Here is a 22306-nt window from a genome sequence, read left to right as displayed (position 1 = left end):
TATAAACACCGGTTTTGGGCACAACATTTGATATGTGTTTCCACAGCTTCGGCTTACAGAGGAGAAGTGGGAGGAAGCTGAATCCAGGATTAGGCAACTAGAGCAACAGGTACTTTCAGTTGGAAAATTAAATGATATATTCAAGAGTTGAAATTAAAGATGTACATTAATTAGCTGATAAATTGTGCAAATAATAGCAATTTTTTAATAAAATAAAAAATATTTTTAATGGTAAATAATAGATGATGACTTCTGTGATATTTATTATTTGGTGTCTAAATTTTGTTGAACTTATTTTTTGTAATAAATATTAAATATTTAAAAATAATTTATTTTTATATTTTTTAAATTAAACATTAATTTTTAATAATTTTTAACAAGTTAGACACTACTTTTTAATCGGCTAACAATTATCATAAAAGATAAATTAACATAAGATATGATGTAAGTAAAATCAATTCACCTAATTCACTTTACATTCCTAACTACTATATCAATTAAAAATCACACGATGGGATATGTTGACATTTGACTACTTCTGACTTTCACATACCTTTTTTTGTAGCTTGCTTTTGCCAATCTTGCAGAAGGTACAACTTTGGAGGCTCGCCTTTTAAACAGGCAAGTTTAGCATTGAGACTTGAGAGTTTGAGACCAGAATCCAGATGGTATGATGATAAAAATAAAATTTAAAAAAAAAAACTCTCTGTCACATGCATGCAGATAACACACTCGGTGTGGTTTGGTCGTTTGGCATAAACTGGAGGTTGGAACAAATAATTAGTAATCTCAAAATATTGTGACTTTAATTAGTTATGAAATCATTAGCCAATAAATTAAGAACTTGTTTTTATTTGGTGTTCTCCTATGTTCATTTTCTAGTTTTACAATGTTTTTCACAAAAAAATTTTCATACACAAGAAGATAAACAACTCCACTAAAGGAATCTTGGTACCTTATATGACATCGTAAATTTTAGCGAGTAGGTTCGTCTTCTTTTCATTTTATATAAACAAATCAACTACAAATTTTGCATTCTGAAAAAATGTTCATTCTATTTGTTCAGGAAGGAAGCAGCAATGCAGCAAAGAGAGGTTCCTCTTCTTTTCATTTCTCTTGATTTTTTTTCTGCATACATTTTTAAGTCCTTCTGCTTGGATAGGTTATATTACAAGTAGTTACCCTTATCCTATCACTGATGGCAATCTGATATATAAATAATAAAAAAAAAAAGAGTTAAATCATATTATATCTGCCAATTTTTTTCCCCTTCCATCATGAAACGGTCTGTTTAATTAAACAGTAGTTAATTGTAGCCTCATCGCATGGCCAAGGGAACTCACGCGAAACGCAAATGTGTTCTTAAAAGGAAAGAACATGCATGTGATTAGCAAATTGAACGACGAAAATCATATCGTTTCCATTTTCAGGCTGCTCTGAGAATTGCTTCTAAGGGTCGTGGAAGTTTGGAAGCTGCAGCGCAGAGGGCAGATGCTGAGGTATCCAGCATTTTACCTTGTACGTTTTATGGTTTTGTTTCAAATTCTTTTTTGCAAATTCTAATAGGTTATAAAAGGTAACATCTCGTGCGTATGAAATTTAATTGGAATTTCTTTTATTCTTTTGCATTAGGTTGAAAACGAGGAGGTGGTGGCTGCATTGGAAAAGCTACGGCTTGTGACTCAACGAATGATACTTACGGCAGAAGAAATGGTTTGGTTCATTTATTACAAATTTTTAACTTTATTTATAATCTTTTTCTTAGTTGAGTGAATTTTCTGCTTTGTTTCGTGTAGGAAGAGGTTACTTTAAAGAGGTGTTGGCTGGCAAGATATTGGGGTTTATGCGTTCACTATGGTAAAGTCATCTTGCAATTCGTTTTGACTTTCTAAGCCTAAACTCCATCGTTATTAATACATGTATTTAGTTAATTGTTGACCAATCAATAAAAATATGTTAAGCTAATCTCAATATTTAATTCTAAAAAAGGAAAGCAAAATAGAAACCAATACATGGGTCCTTGAATATTTTTTATATAAAATGCAATGCAATTTCATCTTCCTGTTTCATAAAATATTTAGAAAGTATTAGCTTTGTATTAGAAGAAACTTCCATTTTGTTGCAATTGATGGCTCTGAAATATATTTCAGGTATTCACGCTGATATTGCTGAAGCAAAATACAATTACTGGTCTATCTTCGCGCCTAATCCTTTTGAAGTTGTATTAGCTGCGGGAAAGAAAGCGAAACTACCAGGAGGAGGTGGTGACATTACTTAGGATTTTTATTTCTAACTTTTCTCATTTGCCTTATTCAACTCTCGACAATTAGTTGCATTGATTGACTTCTCTCAATTGTCTCTTTTCTTTTCTGCTACACATAGGTCGGAGTGTAGATGAGGAGGAAAATAAACGTGACTTGAAGGACCTTACAGGGGAGGGAAATATTGAGAGCATGCTTTTTGTCGAGCAAGGGTTGCGGGAATTAGCTTCACTAAAGGTGTCTTTTATGTATTTAGTTTAAAACTGTTCAGGCATGCCCTTCTTTGAGTTTAGTTTAATGGTTTGTCTATGCAATATGCAGTGAAAGGAGAGCCTCTAAAAATTTGCTCCAAATTAGTATGAACTTATTCAATGGCAATTACTAGTTACCACAGAAAACTTTTTGACTTGCTTATTCTTTGAATGGTTTGAAGGTTGAAGAAGCATTGGCAGTTGCAATGGCTCAACATAGGCGACCAAATTCACTGAAAGCAGGTTTTACAGGTGTAAAATTCTATAAAGCACGCACTAAATGTCCTATTATTGAGGTTATTCAAATGTTCTTTTTCTAAAAAATTTCTATATTATACGTCTGACTCCTTTTTTTTTATGCAGACGATTTGAAACTGCCAATTGAAGGGCAATGTGACGCATTTGGTAAGTTTTCAATGTCATACTTTGTCAACCTTGAGAATCATTCTCACAAGTCACAACTTGAATGCAGATGTCTATAAAACACTTGAAAGTTAACATCTATGTTCTATACTTTTTATATGACCTTAAAGATTTTTATTTATTTATTTATTTTGGCATTCAGAATTGACCCAGGAAGAGGCCGAAGATGTGTCTTTTAAGCAGGTACTTCAAGAAAGAAAACCCAATGAAATCTTTACACTTTTTTTTAGTATGATGGATTTTAGATTTAACTTGGAATTTTCTTGATAAGTTGTCTCGATATCAGCTTCATTTGATTATATTCGTTTCTTCTCCTTCATTATGTTTGTTCAGGCCTGGCTTACATATATTTGGAGGAGAGCAAAAACGCATGAAATTGAAGCAGACATAGCAGACGATCGTTTGCATTTCTGGATCAACCATACTTCTAAGACACCTAGCTCACAAGATGCGGTTGACGGTACAGTCCAACCTTAATTACTTGTTTCTGTGTCCGTGTCGTATCGCGTTTACGTTTCATTGTCCATTTCAGTGGTTGGTATGCTACTGTCTTCTGCTTTGAAGATTGAGAGAAACACACTATTATAAATCTTCCAACTCTAGTGGTTGCATGACTTGGGAATATAATAGACTCGGATTTACCACTTTACAAGCAAGTAGAGAAACTGAGTAACACAGTAGTAAATAATGCTGATTAACCTCTTAGCAAATATTAAGTCTGCCTTTTGGAATAAGATTTTGTAGTACATTATCCCTTTGTGCAGTTGAGCGTGGACTTGCTGAGATCAAGAAGTTGGGTATTGAAATTCAGCTGTGGGATGAATCACGCAGAGAGTTGCTGGAGGAGCTAGAAGATGAGAATACCAAAACACCCAGTCGTGCTGACTTTTGATATATACAATTGAATTGAAATAGATTCTTCACCAAATTATTCCTTTCACACAAATTCCCAAAAAAGTATGATAGGCTAGGCTGTATTTTAGGTGAACGATTATTATATTTATAAGCCAATGTCATGAATTTGTTGTGAGAGTGTAAAAAGTACTAAATTATTTATAGATTATAGTTTAATTTTCTGTTTTTCTAAATTGTGTATGTATCAATACATTATTGATAATCTGTAAGAATTTTAGAAGTATACATAATACTTTAGAATAAATCTAATTTGGAAACAAAAAAAATCTAAATTTATTACTGGCTAGTTTTTTCTAGACATTAAAAAGATAGTTCTTGGCAAGTTACATTATTTGTATGTCCAAATAAAGAACTCTTAAGTTTTGAGGAGGATTAAAAAAGAAAAATACGGAACCCCAATCTAGAGTATGTGAAATTTTGTTTCTCAAGCGATTTTTCACATGAACATAAGGTAGAGTTGTTGTGTAGAGTAGAGGACCTTTTTATTGTTTTGTGTTGGGACTTTGGTGGTGTTTTTAAATATTGTGAAGAGTTATTGTGTTTTTGTTTTGTATGGATGCCACAAATTTAAAGGTTATATTTATAGTTTTTAATTTTTTTTATACTACAAATTTGAAGGTTAAATTTGTGATTTTTTATTTTTATTTTTTTTAAAAAAAATTTAGCATACAAATCAAACCTTTTGATTTGTTTGAAATCGAAAAAAAATTTTAGCTCACTACAAATCGAATCCTCTAATTTATGTACTATAAAAATCTAACACTCTGAGCATAATTTTTTTTCCATTCTTAAAAAAATTAACCGAGAATAGACGGTGAATGGCAGGAGAAAAAATCTAAAATAAAAAGTTAATAAAATACAATAAATAATAAATTATTATTGAATCTATAATTTTTATTTGCAAATTTTATTATTTTAATTTAAAATTATTAAATTAATTTTTATTTTATAAGTAAATAAATTATAACTTAAATAATATAATTTTTTTATACTTACTTAAAAATTTTGAGTTTGAATCTCATTTTTAATTTAAAAAAAATTATTTTATCATTCTTTTATTTTTACAAAATTTTGTTCTTGATAAGATGAGACAGGATTTGAATTAAAAAAATTAATTAATTAAATAATTAATTTAGACTCTACCAACTTAAATTAATTAAAAAAATATTTAAATTTAGAAAATTAAATAGAAATTAAGAAATAATAATGATGGAGATGAGGTGGCAGTTGGGTAGGTGAACGTGGCAGCAAATGCTGGTGGTGTATTGGTCCGTGAAGCTCGTGGTCTTACACTCTCAGTCACTCTATATAACCAAAAAACCACACCTATTCGGCTATTCCTTTTCAAATAGACACATCTCCTTATTCTAGATTCTTCTTTCCCTTCTCAGTCAAGGGGTTCCCTGAGGTAACATACCTCCTATTTTCATTTTCTCTTCTCTCACTGACATTCATTTCTTCAATCTTCTCTCTTCTCTCTTCTCTCTGGTAGTTTTTTGTTTTTCTTATTGTTCTCACTGAATCTCGCTTTTTGTGCTGTTTTTCTTCGATTCATCATATTCGAATACCTCTGTACGCTATTAATGGACCGATCAACTCAACTGGCAGCTAATTTAAGTTGATAATCAACTAATTGAATTCCGTCGCTTGTGTTTTTTTTTTCATTTAACTTGAGTGATTTAACATATTACTTCATGATTTTGATTTTTGATTTTTTAGGTTTTAGAATCGCTATGTAAATTTGTTAGTCTCTTTAGTTATTGATGATCGATTTAGCTTTTTTAGGCAGCTGTTAGTTTTTTCTAAATCTGAAATGAATTATTTTTTATTTTATTTGTTTAATTAATTATTTAATTTTTCAGATCACAACTGAAAGAATGGTGAAGGCTGTGGCAGTTCTTAGCAGCAGTGAGGGTGTCAGTGGAACTATTTCCTTCTCTCAGGAAGGAAATGGTAAGTTTTCCAATTAGCGGAATATTTCTGTTTCTGTTTGCTTGTACTTACTATAAAAGTTTGCAATCAAATGAATTGTTATTATTGTGAATTACTGTTGTATAGGTCCAACCACTGTGACTGGAAATCTTGCTGGCCTTAAGCCTGGTCTTCATGGGTTCCATGTCCATGCCCTTGGAGACACCACAAATGGTTGCATGTCAACTGGTATGCCCGTTACCCATTATAATGAGTTCGAACTGATTGTGAACCTGTAGTTTCGGTTGAAATAATATTGAAACTTTCATCGTGTGAGATAGTATTGAAATGCTTAATTTCTATGCTTTTTTATATTCTAGGACCGCATTTCAATCCTAACAACAAGGAGCATGGTGCCCCTGAAGATGAGAACCGCCATGCTGGTGATTTAGGAAATGTTAATGTTGGAGATGATGGTATGACTTTGTTCCTTTAGTACCCTCCTTATCAAGTTTAGTTGTTGGTTCCTTTTGCTTTACATGCATTTCTCTATTTTGACTTAGCATTTGACATGCTTGTTTGGTCTTTGTTCTAAAATTGGTTTCTTTCATTGTGCTTCAGGAACTGTTAGCTTCTCCATTTCCGACAGTCAGGTATGCTATTCATCTCCTAGTTTAACGTGATTGTGTTGGACATGATCATGTTAAGAGAGTGATTAACTCTTTAAATAAGTGGTCTCTTATTAAAACATGTAGGACTCAATTTGAATAATTGTGCCCATTTCTCTCTCTTTTGTCATTATGCTTTAGATATAAACATAAAACATAAGAGGGTCCTGACTTGCAAGTTTCAGTTTTTGATTAGTTGTGTAATATTCGCAGATCCCTCTTAGCGGACCAAACTCCATTGTTGGAAGGGCTGTTGTTGTCCATGCTGATCCTGATGATCTTGGGAAAGGTATTCACCAATAATCTATTTCTTATTTGGTGGTATCTCCTTCATTGATAATCCATTTAGTACCGTCCTTCATGTTGTTTCATGCGTAAATGAAATATTTTGATTCACTTCTTTTTTTTGCAAATGCTTTCTATGTATTGTGGCCGTGGCCGACAACTTATGGATATTATTTGTTATGTTGTGTAGGTGGGCATGAGCTTAGCAAATCCACTGGAAATGCTGGTGGCAGAGTAGCTTGCGGTAAGCATGTTTCACCGCAGTAAATGTTTATGTTGACATTCAAAATTACAGATTTAATTTCAATTTCCTCCCTTTTTTATTGTGAGGGAAAGGGAAAGGAAGGTTCTCTATAACAAAATGAGGGGTTTTAAAATTGAAAAGGCATGTGAAACCCCATACTTCTATCCTCCTCTTTCCTTTCCCTCTCCCTTTCCCTTTAGACACATCTTGTTATCTTTTCCTCGTGTTATTCCCAAACCAACCCTCGTGTTTGTCAAGTTTGTTTATTTCTTATAATCTGATGTCTCGTTTCAATTTCTTTATACAAGAGATTAGTGTTGTTGTCTGCTAATATTGACTCTGCCATTCCTCTTGTTGTGTAGGGGTTATTGGTTTGCAAGGCTAGATACTCCTTTCAGCCCCTGGATTATCATGCTTTTTCGCGTGGCCAAGCTTTTCTAGTCGTGGAATAAAACTTTTACCCCTTTCCGTTGTTTGGTTAGTTCTGGTCTGTACTTCTGAATTCTCTATTATGCTGCTGTGTTATCTGATGGGCTATGTGCTGGTATTCGCTTCTTAAATACTGATAATCATAATACATTGCCTCAAGTTGCGTCAGGGTTAAAATTATTGTCTCTATCTGAAAGCGCTGCTAATAAAATAGATTGACCGCGAATTTAAAGAAAAATTACAAGTTTACATTTACATAGTTTACAATATTCGTGTTCCCCTGTGGTTATTCTCCATCAATGCCACTGATTTTGGGTGTTGCGTTCGGTTGGTGTACCGCGTTCTACTGGAACAAAGCCCCTGCCACCAAAAACTGGACGCATAAATGAGTTATCGAATTTGCGCCATAAGCGATGAACAGAGTGTGTGGGAGTGGATAGTAAGTCACGAATGCTCCTTGGAGTTCGACCGTAAGAACTTTCTTGGGGTTCAAGATTTGCTTCAGAGTCTGCGCCATTCGAGAGAAATGGTACTGTGATGGCTTTTGGAGAAGCTGAATCTACTATGTTCGCGGTGCTGTTTTTCCGTTTCGGCGTAAGGCCGCTGGGCACAGGCAGCAAAAACCTTATTAATGGCTTTGTCATCAAACCGAACACCTGACAAGTGACAAATTATTGTTAGTACTTACTACTTGGGCTTTACTAGCAAAAAACGGTTAAAAAGACATTAAAAACATAAGGAGTATTTGCCGTTTTAATTAGCGGAAATGTCATGATGTAACACTGAAACAGGTAACAGGTTGTAAATAGAGAGCCCACTGTCTTGTGTTTAGGTACTTCAAAAATGACCGTAAGTTCAGAATAAATTTTCATGTGATTCATAAAAATTTAAAATATTGATATTTATTTTAAATTTTTAAATAAATTTAAACACTAAACGCTAGACATGGGACACGACATGGGACACGACGTTGTTAACATATGAATTTTAAAATTTTATAAGATACATATAAAATATTTTTTAGATAAATATTAATGATATTTTATTAATATTAAATATAAATTAATTTTTTAATTTTTTTAATTATATAAAATATTTTGTTTTAACAAATAATAATATATACTATTTTTAAATTTATTTTAAAAATATATATTCAAATAGACACGTGTTGGATGAATGTTAATAAGTATTGTATGTTAGATGAATGTTAATTAGTGTTGTATTCAAAATGAGTTTGATATGAATACAGGATAATTCAATGAAGTGTTTGTACTTTATAGTTAAACACTCAATTTGTATTCGGGATAACTTAAGCTTATAATTATTTTATAAATTTTTTTTTTTTGGTGACTATCTTATAAAAATTTAAAATATTACAGAGTTGATAAACCCAATTTATAATATTAAAGAGGTTGATTATATTCGGGATAACTTTAGCTTATAATTATAAAAGTATATATTTAGTAAAATAAATTGGTCCTTTTGCCAGGTTGAATAAATTTTTTAATATACGTGTTAAATAAATAAATTTTTAATAAATTTTATTATAAATAAATTAGATTTCTAAAAAATATCAAACAAATTAATTTCGAGGAATTAATCTGTCTTGAAAATTTTAAACTAATAAAAATTTATTAGGATTTAAAATATTCTATCTAAAATTTATCGAAATTTATGAATGTTTATTTTGAATATATTTTGTATTTTATGAAAGATTTCCTTTAATATATGAACTAGTATTTCAAATAGTTGAGGTTATTCCTAACAAAGTAACATATTATAGATACATGTAGTCATTATATATTTATATATAAATAAATATAATTTACTATCAATATATATTTTATATTCTAATATATATTTTATCTAGACGATCCTTTAGTAGGGGTTTTTTTTTTTAACACATGCATGGTTTTATTTTAACCGTAATCATCACTGGTAATTTTTGGTGGAAAATAGAAATAGTAGACAAAGGGTCTTACCACTGTACTGACTAACACAACAGTGATGGTGCTGGTGATCATAATGGCATTCGCTCGCTTTGCAGTATGCCCTAACAAGGTGAACTGCATTAATACCAGTGTTAGTGTTTAACATATCAAACTGAAACGACCTTTTGTTACAGAGATAACCAACACATTAAAAAAGAGTCCTAATTCCAACCTGATTATAAGCAAGTGCCATTGAAACAGCTCCTCTCATAAGACCAGCCCACCAAATAATCACCTAAAAGAGAAATAATGAAAAGACTTGTCACAAAAAAAAAAAGGTCCCAAGAGATTCTGTATTGTTGTCACATGAGTCACACCTGCTGCCTGAAGCTTATGCCCTCTTTTGATGACTTCCTAGTGATGTTGGATATGAATGATAAGAGGAAAACAAATGCTGCTCTTCCAGCAAGTACTAGACCCAACAATACTGAGCTCACAGCAAGAGAAGTTGCAGGCCTGCAGAGCAAACAAGTGTGGCACATGAAAGGTTTTTTATTATAAAAAAAAATGTTAGTCTTGAGAGAAAACATTCGACAAGAGTGAATAAGATACATTCATTCATTTTAACAATCGAATGGTATTGGTCACTGGTAAAAAGGAGACCAGAGGCAAAAATCTGTCTAGAAAAAGAGAGAGAGAAAAAAAATGTTCCTTTTTCAGACAATCTTTTAGATGTTATTGTTATCACGAGACAATTTCTAAGCAAATTTTACATCTTCGAAAAAGAAGGCAGCACTAGAGACGTGTTTCGGTACTTGAAAAACATATATTGCGGTGCTGCAGTGCGTACCTGTCGCTAGCAAACCTCCATTTATCAATGTCCAAGGCATCCATACCAACATAAAGGAAGATAAAAGTCTCGGCAACAAATGACAAAGTAGCAAACGCATGTCTGTAAAAAAGTTAAGTTAAATGTTCATTGAATTGGATAATGTTGCTACATCATACAAAGAAATGCATTGATTAACGAAGTCTCTTTGGAAGACATACTTGGTAGTGATTCTTGAGCTTTCAGACACATTATGCCAAGTATAGTGAGACATTGTAATCCCACAAAAGAACACAGTGAGAATTCCACTCAGATAGCATAACTGGAGAACATGTAGATATAGCAGCACAATGCTAATGATTTATGTAATATATGAATCAGAAACATAAATAACATTTAAAATAAAAAAGACCTCCTGTAAAGTTATCTTTAAAACTTACTTCAGCCATCATGTAGGAAAGGTATGCCATTAGCATCATCAGAGCAAACTCACGATTTGTTGAGTGCCTGCAATGAGTATCATTAAGTTGTGTACTACTTAATTTTGATACGAACTAATTTAATTGCATATATTGCCCAAAATATGGAATTGGAAATTAGAAAAATTCAATTAAAAATGATACCTGCCAATGTAAAGCTTCTTAATAATGTAAGCACTGAGTAGACCAGTCTGCATGTGGAGACATATTAGATAAAAGCCATAAACATGCACTGTGTGTGTGCGTGCTATGTGTACAAGAGGGAATTAGAGGGTGCAAGATAATTACAAAAACCCCAAGAAGAGTGCTTGTGGTAAATAGATACAAGAAGTTGCCAAAGAAATGCAACCCTATTGATGGATTAATTTGGTTGATGTCAAAACTTTGGATCGCATTGAAAAGCACCACTGATGTAGCATCATTTACAACACCCTCTCCAAATACAAGACTGTACAATAAAGGTGTCTCATCCTGATTTAGCACCTGTATCATCATTTACTAATAAGTTCAATGCTTAGCATTGACAGCTTAGTTCATATAAGGCTGCAAATATACAGATATATATATATTACAGTTCCAAACCTGTAAGGTGCACACAGAATCCGTAGCAGAAAATATTGCACCAATTGCTGGAAATGTTTGGAAAATAGTGAGCCACACAAATAGAATGGCAAGTAGCCAACAATATGAGATTGAAAAAGCAAACACCATAATACCTAGATAATCCGCAATCTCCAGTGAACGAATTCCAATCTTCTTAAAAGTTTTTGCGACACCTGAAACGATGCTTCAAAGAGTTCAATAAGAACTAGACAATTTCCAATTAAGTACAGTTTCCTTTAATGTGATTGGCTAGTTTTTCTATTTTGATACCATAAAGAACTACTCCATGTGTCAAATACTCAAATTACAATAATAATGTGAGAGATGCCAACTATTTAGTACATTATGTTAAATCTTAGAGAAGAACAAAAGAAATCCATAGGCATACCGTAAGTTATGATGGCACAACTTATCAATGTACCAATAGCACCAAACATCATGATGGTGATAAAGTTAACAAAAAACTGCTTCTTTTTCACCTGAAACCTGAGACAGTGCAACATAAGTTGTTCATGATTCAGATCTCTATTTCATGTTCGGATGTTCCAAATTTTGATTAGCAGAATAAAAATTTTCAACTATTTAGTAGCATGACTAATAATCAAGATATCAAATTGGCCAACTGTGGCCAAGTGACAAGAAGACACATTCACTTAGAGCAAAAGGAAAATTTTTACCAAATTTTTAGAAAACTAAGATGTGAATTGTTCATCAAATATGCCACTAGACCTCTTTCAAGTTATCATGAGATGCGTCATCGAATCTTGATTGATAAATACAGGGTCAAACATTTTTAATTTAGCTCATTGGACAAATACTCTAGTTGGTGTAAAAAAATTTAAAAACGAAAAAAAAAAGAACAAAAGTTACCCGGCATTAAATATGATAGGTGGCAGAAGGTATATGAAGAAAAGGTCTTCACTGAAAACAAGAATATGAGAGCTTCTACCACCGCTAAGCATCAAAATGAGTATGCCGGTGCATATTCCCTGAGACCAATCCACATGGAAGTTGGGTCATAATTACTGTATGCAATACTTCATTGGCAAACAAGCTGTTAAAAGAAAAAAAGAGAAATATTCTGGTACTCATTTTATGCCGTAAATCGAATTGATAGTTTGATACACATTTCTTTATTATTAAATTAGCACAGAATTATAACCCAAATAGGATGAACATCTTATCCAACGAAGAGAGTGTGTATGTCCGTACAACGTGGAAATAGGCGCGGGTATGAATCAGGCAACTCATTCGAAAAGTGAGGTTACTTACTATGACAAGGGCAGTGATGGACTCATTCATCCAGCGATTTTCCTCAAGAAGATGTCCAATGACAATACAAGCACACAGAAGTGCCACAAATATGTTCATGGACACAACGGAGCCATGATCTGAAGTCGATAATGCTTGCAGTTTCGCAAACAGAGAACTTATATGATCAATAGCCATTTTCTCAAATTCTCTAGAAATAAATAATCGCAGAACCAATTAGATTATTGCTTAGGAACCAAATTCAACGCCACATTTACAAGCCAAATTTATGCCTCGGAATCGGAGCTGCCATGCTCATCATATTCAAAAACCGTTGGATCTTATCAATAAGGCTAAGAGAGTTTCTGCAATTAGAGCATGAAACATGCATATAAGATTTTGACAGAATAATGAACACGAAAAAACATGTAGAAAATAATGCAATGCAATATAATTAGAATCTTTGAATCACGATTTAGTGTTTCATAATCATCAAATAATCACCGAAACGCAGAGACTTGAACGGAGGAAAACTCACCAATGCGATTCCAGCAAGCATATGCTAACGTAGCAGTGTTAGAATCACTTGAAGGTTTCTTTAATTTCCTTTCTTTTTTATTTTTTCGGTCAATTTTTCAATGATTCCTTACAGAAAGCAAGCTCATCACAACTAGCTAATAAAAATGAGAGAGAATGCAATTGGAAAGGTTGTTGTAAGTTGTAACAGAAAAACGAAACGAGAAATGGAAAGATAGAAGAATCAGTTAAGAAAATGAGGAGAAAGCGATAATAATAATTGTTCGAATTTGATGACATTAGAAGAGAAAATCACGCAAGCGACGAAAGCTCTGAGAAAAATGGAAGACAAACGTTGAATTCAGAATAAAACAAGCGTGAGCACACAAACCAGAATAGTAATGAGTTCTGCTACCCTACAACCGCGATCACGTTAAGCTCAATCATGAATACAATATTCGCCGTTCATCATTGGTTTCGTGAGTTATGAGGCGGGGAGATTTCCTCTATCTTATATATGTTAAATTAATTATTTGGTGTTTGAGAAGACCAACATAATTAAAACCTTAAAATAAATGGAATTAAATGGGTATAGCTAGCGACGTAGCTGACAATGATAATGTGATTCTCATGCAATAAACAGAGTAGTTACTTTGGTAGACTTCCCATTGACCAAAAAGTCCTCCGGTCAAAGAAAAAATGTTCCGTAAAAAACACTATTGGGCTCCGAGAACTATGTGGGCCTACCCAAAGTGAGTCCAAAAAAGCCCAATCCAACTCCTTCAGTGTGTCTGTGACATATTCAATTCTTTTTCTCCATACTCCATAGACTTGGACACTCGCTCAACTAGTCGGAAGAATCTTAAGAGGATGGGTGCGCCGAAGAAGAGCGGCGGCGGAGGCAGGGTTTCCGTCACAGAGGATTCCGACGAACTGGTTCGTGTTCCGTTGCAGGCCATCCTCTTAGCTGATAGCTTCAACACCAAGTTCAGACCTATCACCCTCGAATGCCCGAAGGTCCTCTTGCCTCTTGTCAATGTTCCGATGATCAATTACACCTTGACCTGGCTCGAATCTGCCGGCGTCGAAGACGTTTTCGTTTTCTGCTGCGCCCATTCCAAGCAAGTCATCGACTATTTGGACAAATCCGGTTGGCTCTCTCAGCCTAATTTCTCCGTAACCACCATTGAATCGCACAATTCCGTCAGCGCCGGTGACGCCCTCCGCCTAATCTACGAGCGTAACGTGGTATCCATTTACGTTTTTGCCCTTCCTTGCTATCCATTTGTTATTGTTCTTGTAGTGACCAGTGCACTTTTTTTTGGATACTTTGTAAGATTCATGGAGACTTTGTCCTCATCAGTGGTGATACTGTGAGCAACATGTCGCTTACTCAGGCACTTGCAGAGCACAAAGAAAGGAAGAAGAAGGATAGTAATGCCGTCATGACAATGGTTATCAAACGCTCAAAACTAACCCCGCTATTCATCAGTCTCGGCTTGGTACCGATGAGCTTTTCATGGCCATTAATCCGGATACCAAGCAGCTTTTGTATTATGAGGAGAGGACTGACCTTTCCAAAGGGATTATGCATCTTGACAAGTCATTTCTTGCTGATAACCCTTCCCTCACCTTGCACCATGACAAGCAGGTGAATTACATACTTTCTGAAGGAATTGGATTACTGGTGATTATGCCTATCGAAGTGTGTGAAACGAATTTTCGCTACCGAATTAGCTGTAGTTAAGGAGTCTCTCAATTAATTCATTAATTAATTATCTACTGTTGTTACTGATGTTTGATTTATTATTACCTTGTTTGGTTATATTTCTCAGTGATATATTTTCTGTAGGATTGTTACATTGACATCTGCTCGCCTGAAGTCCTTAGCCTGTTTACAGACAATTTTGATTACCAACATCTGCGGCGTCATTTTGTGAAGGGATTGCTTGTTGATGATGTAATTTCTCTGCTGTGTGCTAAATTGAGTCGTGCTATTATTTATGAAGTTTTTCTTTAAGTCCTTAGTGGAAAGATAAAAGCTTTTCCCCATGAATTTCTTTCTTATTGTAAGAGAACAACCAAATTCCATCACTTATCTTCCCTCAAAGTTGATATGTTTGATGGACACATAGTCTCTTGTTTTTTGCATTCTATAACGGATGCATTCCTTGCCTCAAAATTAACTGTGTATTGCTTTCAGATAATGGGGTACAAAATTTTCGTGCATGAAATCCACTCAAACTATGCTTCACGGATTGATAATTTCCGGAGCTATGACACTGTTAGCAGGGATATAATCCATAGATGGACGTATCCAATGGTGCCAGATGTTATGAATTATGGCAACACAGCTACTAAACTTGAACGACAGGGAATGTATCGTGCTTCAGGTATGAATCAAAGTTTCTGTGTCTGCTGGTGAAGAATTTCATGCATACCTGATAATATTGCTGTTGCACTCTATTTAGTATTTATTTTGATGAATTTGTTTCTCCGTTTTCAGAAATATCACAATCACAAACCGCTGTTATTGGTCCCTTCACTGTTCTAGGATTTGGCACCAAAATTGGGAATAACACTATAATTTCGGATTCCGTTATTGGAAAAGGATGTAAAATTGGATCAAACGTTCAGATTAAAGGTTGCTACATATGGGACCATGTTACCATAGAAGATGGCTGTAAACTTAACCATGCTATTGTTTGTAATGAGGTGACTTTGAAGTCAGGAGCTGTTCTGGAACCTGGTGTTATTTTGTCATTCAAGGTTTGTATGGTTGCAGTATCTGTACCATTTCTTCAGTTGCCTGAATTCTGTCTTTCATGTTTGTCATATGTTTGGGCATGTTTCAACACTGGTTGTGCTCAAACACAATAGTATGTGATTTGTCTGTCACTCATTTCAAGATTGAAAGACTAGGACTTTATTTTTTATCTTTTATTTATTATGTATACAGATCTGATCCGATCAGGAATTTTATGCTTCCAGGTTGTAGTTGGGCCAGAGTTTGTTGTCCCTCCTTATTCATATGTATCACTATTACAACAGCCTGTTGAGGAAGACAGTGATGAGGAGCTTGAATATGCTGACAGTACTAGTGGTATTGCTTAAATTTTCATAAAACACTTTTATTTGACATGTTTTATCATGGGTCCTACTGTCACTGTTTGGCCGTCAATCTGATTATGATTATGATGTCTGCCTTAATAAACTAACTATTCTTATTATTATGAAATGCTTTCATAAATTAAATGCGCATCTTAAACCTTTCAATTGCCAATCTTCTGAAAGCTTTAATAAGTTAAATGCACATTTTAAACCTTTCAATTGCCAATTTCTGGTACAGTCATCACAAGCAAAGTGGATAAGTCGGATGAAGAGGATGCATCTGAAGTACCAGAGGCACGTATTAGCTCTGTTTCAGAGGTTGGTTTCAGAAGGCTTTGCAATTTATGACTAATACATTCTTTGCTGTTGTGCCAGATGCAATAATGCTTGATAGAATAACTCAATGTGGCTGAATTGCATGCTAGTATAGCTCTCTGCTGGATTAATTATACACATGAAATAATGTGAATAAAAGACCACTTAAGTATGAGTAATATCAAATCTATATGTTATGCTACACACTAAACAGGTGATTACTAAACCAAATCATAAAAGGCAAATTAAAGATACCTAGTAATATTCTACAATCCCACTTATGCTGGAGCCTATAAATCATATGCTCCAAGCTGGTCATATATAAATTGTACTGAGGACCATCTATCTGTTGAAATTTTCTATATATTATCTTATCTCTCACATAATGAAAGTCAATGAAAATGTCAGGCTGCCACATTATTGTAAATTATTTCTATCTTGCCTAGTTCACACAATTTGAGTTCCTTGTTCAAATGTTCCATAAGTTTGCATGTGGGAAGAAATGAAGCAACTTTTGCTGTATATCTGGCAGAAACAAAGTATACATTTTGTTTCATACACTTCCAAAATATTAGATTTCCACATAAAATTATTATTATTATTATTTTGCAAGTCTTTTTAGATACCAAGGTTGTTTGATATAATGTTTTATAGGACATGGAATTCATTGTCTCATTACACGTTCTTTTTATTGATCAGCTAGGTATGGGTGGGGTTGGTTACATTTGGCAAAAATGTGAAGGAAGCCAGGAAGAAGAGTGGAGGCATTCAGTGGCACCTATTCCTGCAGATAAAATTTCTGAGGCAATGAAAACCATGGAAGATGATCTGGAGTTAACTCATGATGGCAGTATTCTCCCACCTTCTGGAGAGCTGATACCCGATTCTAATGACTCAGATGAAGATAATGAAGACTCCAGGGATGATTTCTTTGAGAGAGAGGTACAAACTTGAAACTTCTTCAGATGCATGTTGTAGATTCAGATTTTAAAGTTTTCCATTTACTTTATTAATTGCAGGTTGAAGCGACATTCCTCAGGGCTGTGAATGAAAACATACAAGAAGACCACTTGATCTTAGAAGTTAACTCTTTGAAGTATGCATATAATTGTGGTTATGTATATTGTTCAAAGTTTAATGTAGATTGTAGGAGACCTATGCTTTGGAGTTAGTTTTGCATGTTTCTTTTGCTTTCATTGTATGACTTTTTTGTTTCCTTCTGCCTAGTCTCTTGTTCATAAGTAACTTCCCCCTGCTTTCCTCTTTTACAGCCTCTTGATATTTTAATCTGTCGGTCTCTCAAATTTAAGTATTCGTTTTGTTGTATTTTTCTTGGCCAAAGTTGATCATTAGCTGATATGCATGAAAACAGAGTGCCAATTATATATGTCAAATAATTGGCACTCTATTTTTGTCTACAGGACATGATATCTTCATGGAATATATTTAGACTTTTTACCAATTGGATCTTTATGATTTTTATTTATTTTATTTTTTGACCACTAATGTTTGCAATATATGCATTAATTGTTTTATGGGCATCAACTTATACAAACACTGCCTTTCTCTGTGGCAGGTTGTCATGCAATAAGCTGACTGCTGATTGTGCGGGAGCTGTGTTTTATGCTATGATGAAGTATGCGGTAGACACTCCCCATAGTTCACTTGGTGAGCCTTCCTTCCTTCTTTCTACATCTACCTGATCCTTTTAGACTTTTCCTTTTTCTTTTTGGCAAGTTGTTGCATTCCTGTTAGGTCAAAATATTTCCGGAGTTTAGTTTAAGGATGTAAACTGGCTTGGAAAACCTGTTATCTTGCCCTGCTTAGAGATACCAGATACAAAATCTGCAGAATGATGGGATATAATGAATCAACTGGATTCTTCAGTTTGAATAGCGAATCAAATGTAAGGCAGGGCAATTGAAAGACTTAGGAGAACTAAGAAAATACTAGGTGGAATAATTAAGAAAAGATATTCTTTTTATTGAATCCCCACCACCCAAGCCCAACAGTATTGGTTGATCCAGAGTTGACTCCTCCTAGTGGGATAATGCTAGATGGTGCATGTCTGGCTTGACTAATTTTACTTTTAGGACTCCGTTTTGTATTATTCTCAAAGGTTGCTTACTGTTTACTTGTTTGATTTATGAATTTCCCCAGATGGCTTGATGCAGAATGTTAAGGCTGTTCTATCAAAATGGAAAAAGGCTCTTACATCCTATTTGACAGACATAGATGAGCAGGTGCCTCTCTCATTACTTTCACATCTGTGTAGTGATTCATGCTCATTTGTTGTGATTAATGGATATGCATTGCGTTATGCTTTTGTCAGTTTCAATAAGAATACAGCCATTTAGCACATGCTGCCAAATTTGATTCCCAGTTCTTCATGTTCTGCCCTCTATTAATTTGTTTTTATTATTTAACTCTAGATTGAGATCATACTGAAATTTGAAGAAATTTGTTTAGAATCTGCTAAGGAGTTTGCCCCATTATTCACCAAGGTATGCTGCTCTCTCATGAGTTAGACTTATTGATGTGTTTTCATCTGTCAGTATACTCATCATAAATATGCATAGAACTATATTACATAGTTATGCACTGTACATTCTGTCTAAAGCCTTGAGGTAACAATGTTATGAAATGGATTCATATTTTTCACGCTAGATTTGTTATCTCTTCGGACCCTACTATATTGTTATGAAATGGATTCATAAAATGTTTTCAGATTTTGCACTACATGTATAAAGAGGATATTATTGAAGAAGATGCTATTTTAAGTTGGGAAGATGAGAAGAGAGATGCAGATGAGGCAGATAAAGTATTTGTTAACAAGGCTCAAGATTTGATCCAAGTGAGTTTAAAACTAGGTCACGAATCATGATACCTGTTTATCTTTTTACCATCCTGATGAGATGAATCAATATCTTATGTGCAGTGGCTAAAAGTGGCTGAAGAAGAAGATGAATAGAAAGTATAGGAAGGATTTCGTGTGGCTAAAGATGCTCCGTATATGATAATGCCAGGTTTTTATTTTGTGACACGTTTTCGGCGTATATGATCTTGAGGGTTTTAATCTAATGAAGTTCAAATGCTTCAGAAGAATGTAACTCCTCAAGTCTCAAGTGTGTTGTTGGATTCTGTGATTACTAATGTCAATTTTGTCCACACATGTTAATGAAATTCTCAAATTGGAATTTTGAGACCTTGTTCTTAAAGAAAAGAAGGGGGATGGTAGCCTGATCACTGTTGGACTAGGATTTTGAAAGACACGAGTTATCTATAGTATTGTTATTAGTAAGGCTATTTGATATTGAAATCTTTGTTAAAATGATATAATCAAGATTGAAATGTAAAATAGTAATTGCAAAACGCAAATAAATTGTTCTGCATATTTTCCTTCTCTAGTCATCTTAGACAAATACAATAGATTCGTGTAGTTTATCATGTACTTTAATTTTCGTGTTGAATGTAGGATAATTCAATTTTGGGTATTTGACCTGAATGTTATTACAGAGTTTATTTCGAAGTCTAGTTCAAGTTTGGGTGTTTTTAAGCTCAATGATAGTACATGAGCTTTCAGTTTTGGAATTTTTATTTCTTTTTTTTTTTAACTTTTGGTTGCCAATTTTGGGTGTTTTAGCTGAATGTTAATGAGGGAGGTTTCAGGGTTTTCTTTAATTAAAAAAAAAAAAAGAGGTTTCTTCTTGGTTGCCAATTTTGGGTGTATTTTAGCTGAATGTTAATAAGAGAGGTTTCAGTTTTTATTTATTTATTTATTTTTTGGGTTTGCTTATGTTGAATGTTAATATGTGAGTTTATTTCGAAACCTAGCGCAATTTGGTTTTGTCTTGTGTTTTCTGTTTTTGTCTGGCATTTTGGGTGTTTTCTCTGAATGTATTAAGGGAGCATTCAGTTTTGGAACCAGTTTTTGTTTATGGTTTTGTTTTTATTTCTTAAAATTTCTTGGTTGCCAATTTTAGATGTGTTTGAGCTGAATATTAATTGAGTTTATTCTATATAGTTATGGGTAAAAAAAAATGACTTGAAAATATCTCTTAATAGAAGAATTTTAGTTCAACAACAGCAATAATAATGCTAATAATTATCTTGAAATTTAATTTGAATACGCTCTGTGCATGTATCTAATTGTATAATTCAGTAAAAGTATACTTAACAACAACAATAACAAAACCTTGTCCTATTAGGTGGAGTCGGCTACATGAATCAAACGACATCATTGTGCTCTATTATGTATTATATCTACAGAGAAACCGTTTATATGTAGATCTCGTTTGATCACCTCATAAATGGTCTTCGTCTTTCTCAGCCTTTCGTCTCTTGTCTATCTTCCATCTCATCCACCCTCATAACTGGGTGTTTTATCAGTCTTCTTCTCACATGTCCAAACCACCTGAGACGCAATTCAACCATCTTTTTCACAATGGGTGCTACTCCAACTCTCTCCCTTATATCTTCGTTCCTTGTTTTATCCAATCGCGTATGACCACTCATCCATCTCAACATCTTCATCTCTGTCACACTCAACTTATGTTCGTGCTCTCCTTTGACCGCCCAACACTCCGTACCATAAAGCATAGTCGGTCTTATAGTGGTGCGATAGAATTTACCTTTAAGTTTTAAAGGCACTTTTTTGTCGCATATAAAACCAGATGCACTCCGCCATTTTGACCAACCTGCTTGGATCCTATGATTTACATCCTGTTCAATTTCTCCATTATCCTGTATGATGCACCCAAGATACTTAAAACTTTTAACTTTTCGTAGGATGTTTTCTCCAATCTTCACATCTATATTAGGGTTTTCCCTTCTCAAACTGAACTTACATTCCATATATTTCGTCTTGCTACGACTTATGCGCAGACCATACACCTCTAGAGCTTCTATCCATAAGTCTAACTTCTTATTTAAGTCTTCCCATGACTCTCCCATAAGAACGATATCATCGGCAAAAAGCATGCACCATGGCACAGGTTCTTGGATGTGCTCTGTGAGTACTTACAAGACTAATATGAAAAGGTATGGACTTAAGGATGATCTCTGGTGTAATCCTATACCAATAGAAAATTTCTCTGTCTCACCACCTTGAGTCTTCACACTAGTTGTGCCCCATCATACATGTCTTTAATCGCACGAATATATGCGATCCTTACTCTCCTCTTTTCTAAAACCTTCCATAAAACCTCCCTTGACATCTTATCATACGCTTTTTCCAAATCAATAAACATCATATGTAGATCCCTTTTATTACTACGATACCTCTCCATCATCCTTTTTAATAGATATATCGCTTCAGTGGTAGATCTGCATGACATAAATCCAAATTAGTTCTCTGTTACTTGTGTCTCTTTTCTCAACTTCTGTTCTATCACCCTTTCCCATAACTTCATGGTATGACTCATTAGCTTGATCCCTCAATAGTTTTCGTAGCTTTGTATATCCCCTTTATTCTTGTAGATAGGTACCAAGGTGATCTTTTTCCACTCATCAGGCATCTTCTTTGACCTTCAAATCTCATTAAAAAGTTTGGTTAATCAGTTGATACCTTTTTCTCCATGGCCCTTCCAAACCTCAATCGAGATATTATCAAGTCCTACTGCCCTGCCATTTTTCATCTGCTTTAGAGCATCTTTTACCTCGAAGTCTCGAATCCTTCGATAGTAGTCAAAGTTTTTATCTTCTTCCCTTGTGCATAACCGACCAAGACTCGGAAGAGTCTTCTGTCTCTCATTAAATAACTCGTAGAAGTAGCTCTTTCACCTTTAATTAATCTTCTCCTCTTGAGCCAACACCTCTCCATCCTTATCCTTTATGCACTTAACCTGATCCAAATCTCTCGTTCTTCTTTCACAGCTCTTTGCGA

General features: G+C 34.2%; 4 protein-coding genes across 5 annotated transcripts; 3 read left to right on the top strand and 1 right to left on the bottom strand.

Moving 5' to 3' along the window:
* Positions 1 to 1010: 1010 nt before the first annotated feature.
* Positions 1011 to 4005, top strand: LOC112805188 (coiled-coil domain-containing protein SCD2-like). Its single transcript, XM_029287752.2, has 11 exons — positions 1011 to 1094; positions 1431 to 1518; positions 1633 to 1713; positions 1797 to 1857; positions 2151 to 2261; positions 2383 to 2498; positions 2695 to 2764; positions 2876 to 2917; positions 3078 to 3118; positions 3269 to 3395; positions 3700 to 4005. Exons 2-11 carry the CDS (start codon positions 1492 to 1494, stop codon positions 3825 to 3827), a joined length of 804 nt encoding a protein of 267 aa, XP_029143585.1. The 5' UTR covers positions 1011 to 1094; positions 1431 to 1491; the 3' UTR covers positions 3828 to 4005.
* Positions 4006 to 5079: 1074 nt separating this feature from the next.
* Positions 5080 to 7564, top strand: LOC112695477 (superoxide dismutase [Cu-Zn]). Of its 2 annotated transcripts, none has more exons than XM_025747824.3 (8): positions 5080 to 5258; positions 5713 to 5803; positions 5909 to 6010; positions 6142 to 6237; positions 6383 to 6414; positions 6643 to 6718; positions 6905 to 6958; positions 7321 to 7564. In XM_025747824.3, the coding sequence occupies exons 2-8, from the start codon at positions 5728 to 5730 to the stop codon at positions 7341 to 7343; spliced, it is 459 nt and encodes a 152-aa protein (XP_025603609.1). In that variant the 5' UTR covers positions 5080 to 5258; positions 5713 to 5727; the 3' UTR covers positions 7344 to 7564. The 2 variants fall into 2 exon arrangements, with proteins under 2 accessions (XP_025603609.1, XP_025603610.1); XM_025747825.3 differs by having other exon boundaries at positions 5251 to 5338.
* On the bottom strand, positions 7413 to 13198 carry LOC112695476 (sodium/hydrogen exchanger 1). Its single transcript, XM_025747823.3, has 15 exons — positions 13019 to 13198; positions 12502 to 12845; positions 12100 to 12218; positions 11618 to 11715; positions 11343 to 11402; positions 11209 to 11255; positions 10915 to 11109; positions 10771 to 10817; positions 10588 to 10654; positions 10369 to 10469; positions 10169 to 10270; positions 9696 to 9834; positions 9551 to 9613; positions 9370 to 9453; positions 7413 to 8043 (listed from the first exon to the last, which is right to left on the bottom strand). The coding sequence occupies exons 2-15, from the start codon at positions 12676 to 12678 to the stop codon at positions 7684 to 7686; spliced, it is 1659 nt and encodes a 552-aa protein (XP_025603608.1). The 5' UTR covers positions 12679 to 12845; positions 13019 to 13198; the 3' UTR covers positions 7413 to 7683.
* Positions 13199 to 13802: 604 nt separating this feature from the next.
* Positions 13803 to 19825, top strand: LOC112695475 (uncharacterized). Its single transcript, XM_025747822.3, is given in 15 exon segments — positions 13803 to 14244; positions 14334 to 14478; positions 14481 to 14647; positions 14849 to 14956; positions 15200 to 15389; positions 15503 to 15765; positions 15988 to 16099; positions 16346 to 16425; positions 17122 to 17364; positions 17442 to 17518; positions 17999 to 18090; positions 18583 to 18665; positions 18855 to 18926; positions 19151 to 19276; positions 19361 to 19825. Coding segments are annotated over 15 exon segments (2169 nt in total). The 5' UTR covers positions 13803 to 13866; the 3' UTR covers positions 19394 to 19825.
* Positions 19826 to 22306: the final 2481 nt, after the last annotated feature.

The sequence above is a fragment of the Arachis hypogaea genome, chromosome 6, assembly GCF_003086295.3.
Source record: "Arachis hypogaea cultivar Tifrunner chromosome 6, arahy.Tifrunner.gnm2.J5K5, whole genome shotgun sequence".
Classification (NCBI taxonomy): Eukaryota; Viridiplantae; Streptophyta; class Magnoliopsida; order Fabales; family Fabaceae; genus Arachis; species Arachis hypogaea.
Note: the sequence above shows the minus strand (reverse complement) of the source record. Positions and strands in the feature narration are given on the sequence as shown.

What these genes read in the sequence shown, in the direction of transcription:
- LOC112695477 (XM_025747824.3), top strand. Translation starts at nt 5,728, where the DNA reads ATGGTGAAGGCTGTGGCAGTTCTTAGCAGCAGTGAGGGTGTCAGTGGA. An exon ending in TCTCCATTTCCGACAGTCAG is followed by an intron (nt 6,415 to 6,642) that starts GTATGCTATTCA and finishes TAATATTCGCAG; the next exon opens with ATCCCTCTTAGCGGACCAAA. An exon ending in TGGTGGCAGAGTAGCTTGCG is followed by an intron (nt 6,959 to 7,320) that starts GTAAGCATGTTT and finishes CTTGTTGTGTAG; the next exon opens with GGGTTATTGGTTTGCAAGGC.
- LOC112695476 (XM_025747823.3), bottom strand. Translation starts at nt 12,678, where the DNA reads ATGGCTATTGATCATATAAGTTCTCTGTTTGCGAAACTGCAAGCATTA. An exon ending in GGAGATTGCGGATTATCTAG is followed by an intron (nt 11,256 to 11,342) that starts GTATTATGGTGT and finishes AAACATTTCCAG; the next exon opens with CAATTGGTGCAATATTTTCT. An exon ending in TTTCCTACATGATGGCTGAA is followed by an intron (nt 10,470 to 10,587) that starts GTAAGTTTTAAA and finishes CATGTTCTCCAG; the next exon opens with TTATGCTATCTGAGTGGAAT.
- LOC112805188 (XM_029287752.2), top strand. Translation starts at nt 1,492, where the DNA reads ATGCTGAGGTATCCAGCATTTTACCTT. An exon ending in GGGTTTATGCGTTCACTATG is followed by an intron (nt 1,858 to 2,150) that starts GTAAAGTCATCT and finishes AATATATTTCAG; the next exon opens with GTATTCACGCTGATATTGCT. An exon ending in AAGATGTGTCTTTTAAGCAG is followed by an intron (nt 3,119 to 3,268) that starts GTACTTCAAGAA and finishes ATGTTTGTTCAG; the next exon opens with GCCTGGCTTACATATATTTG.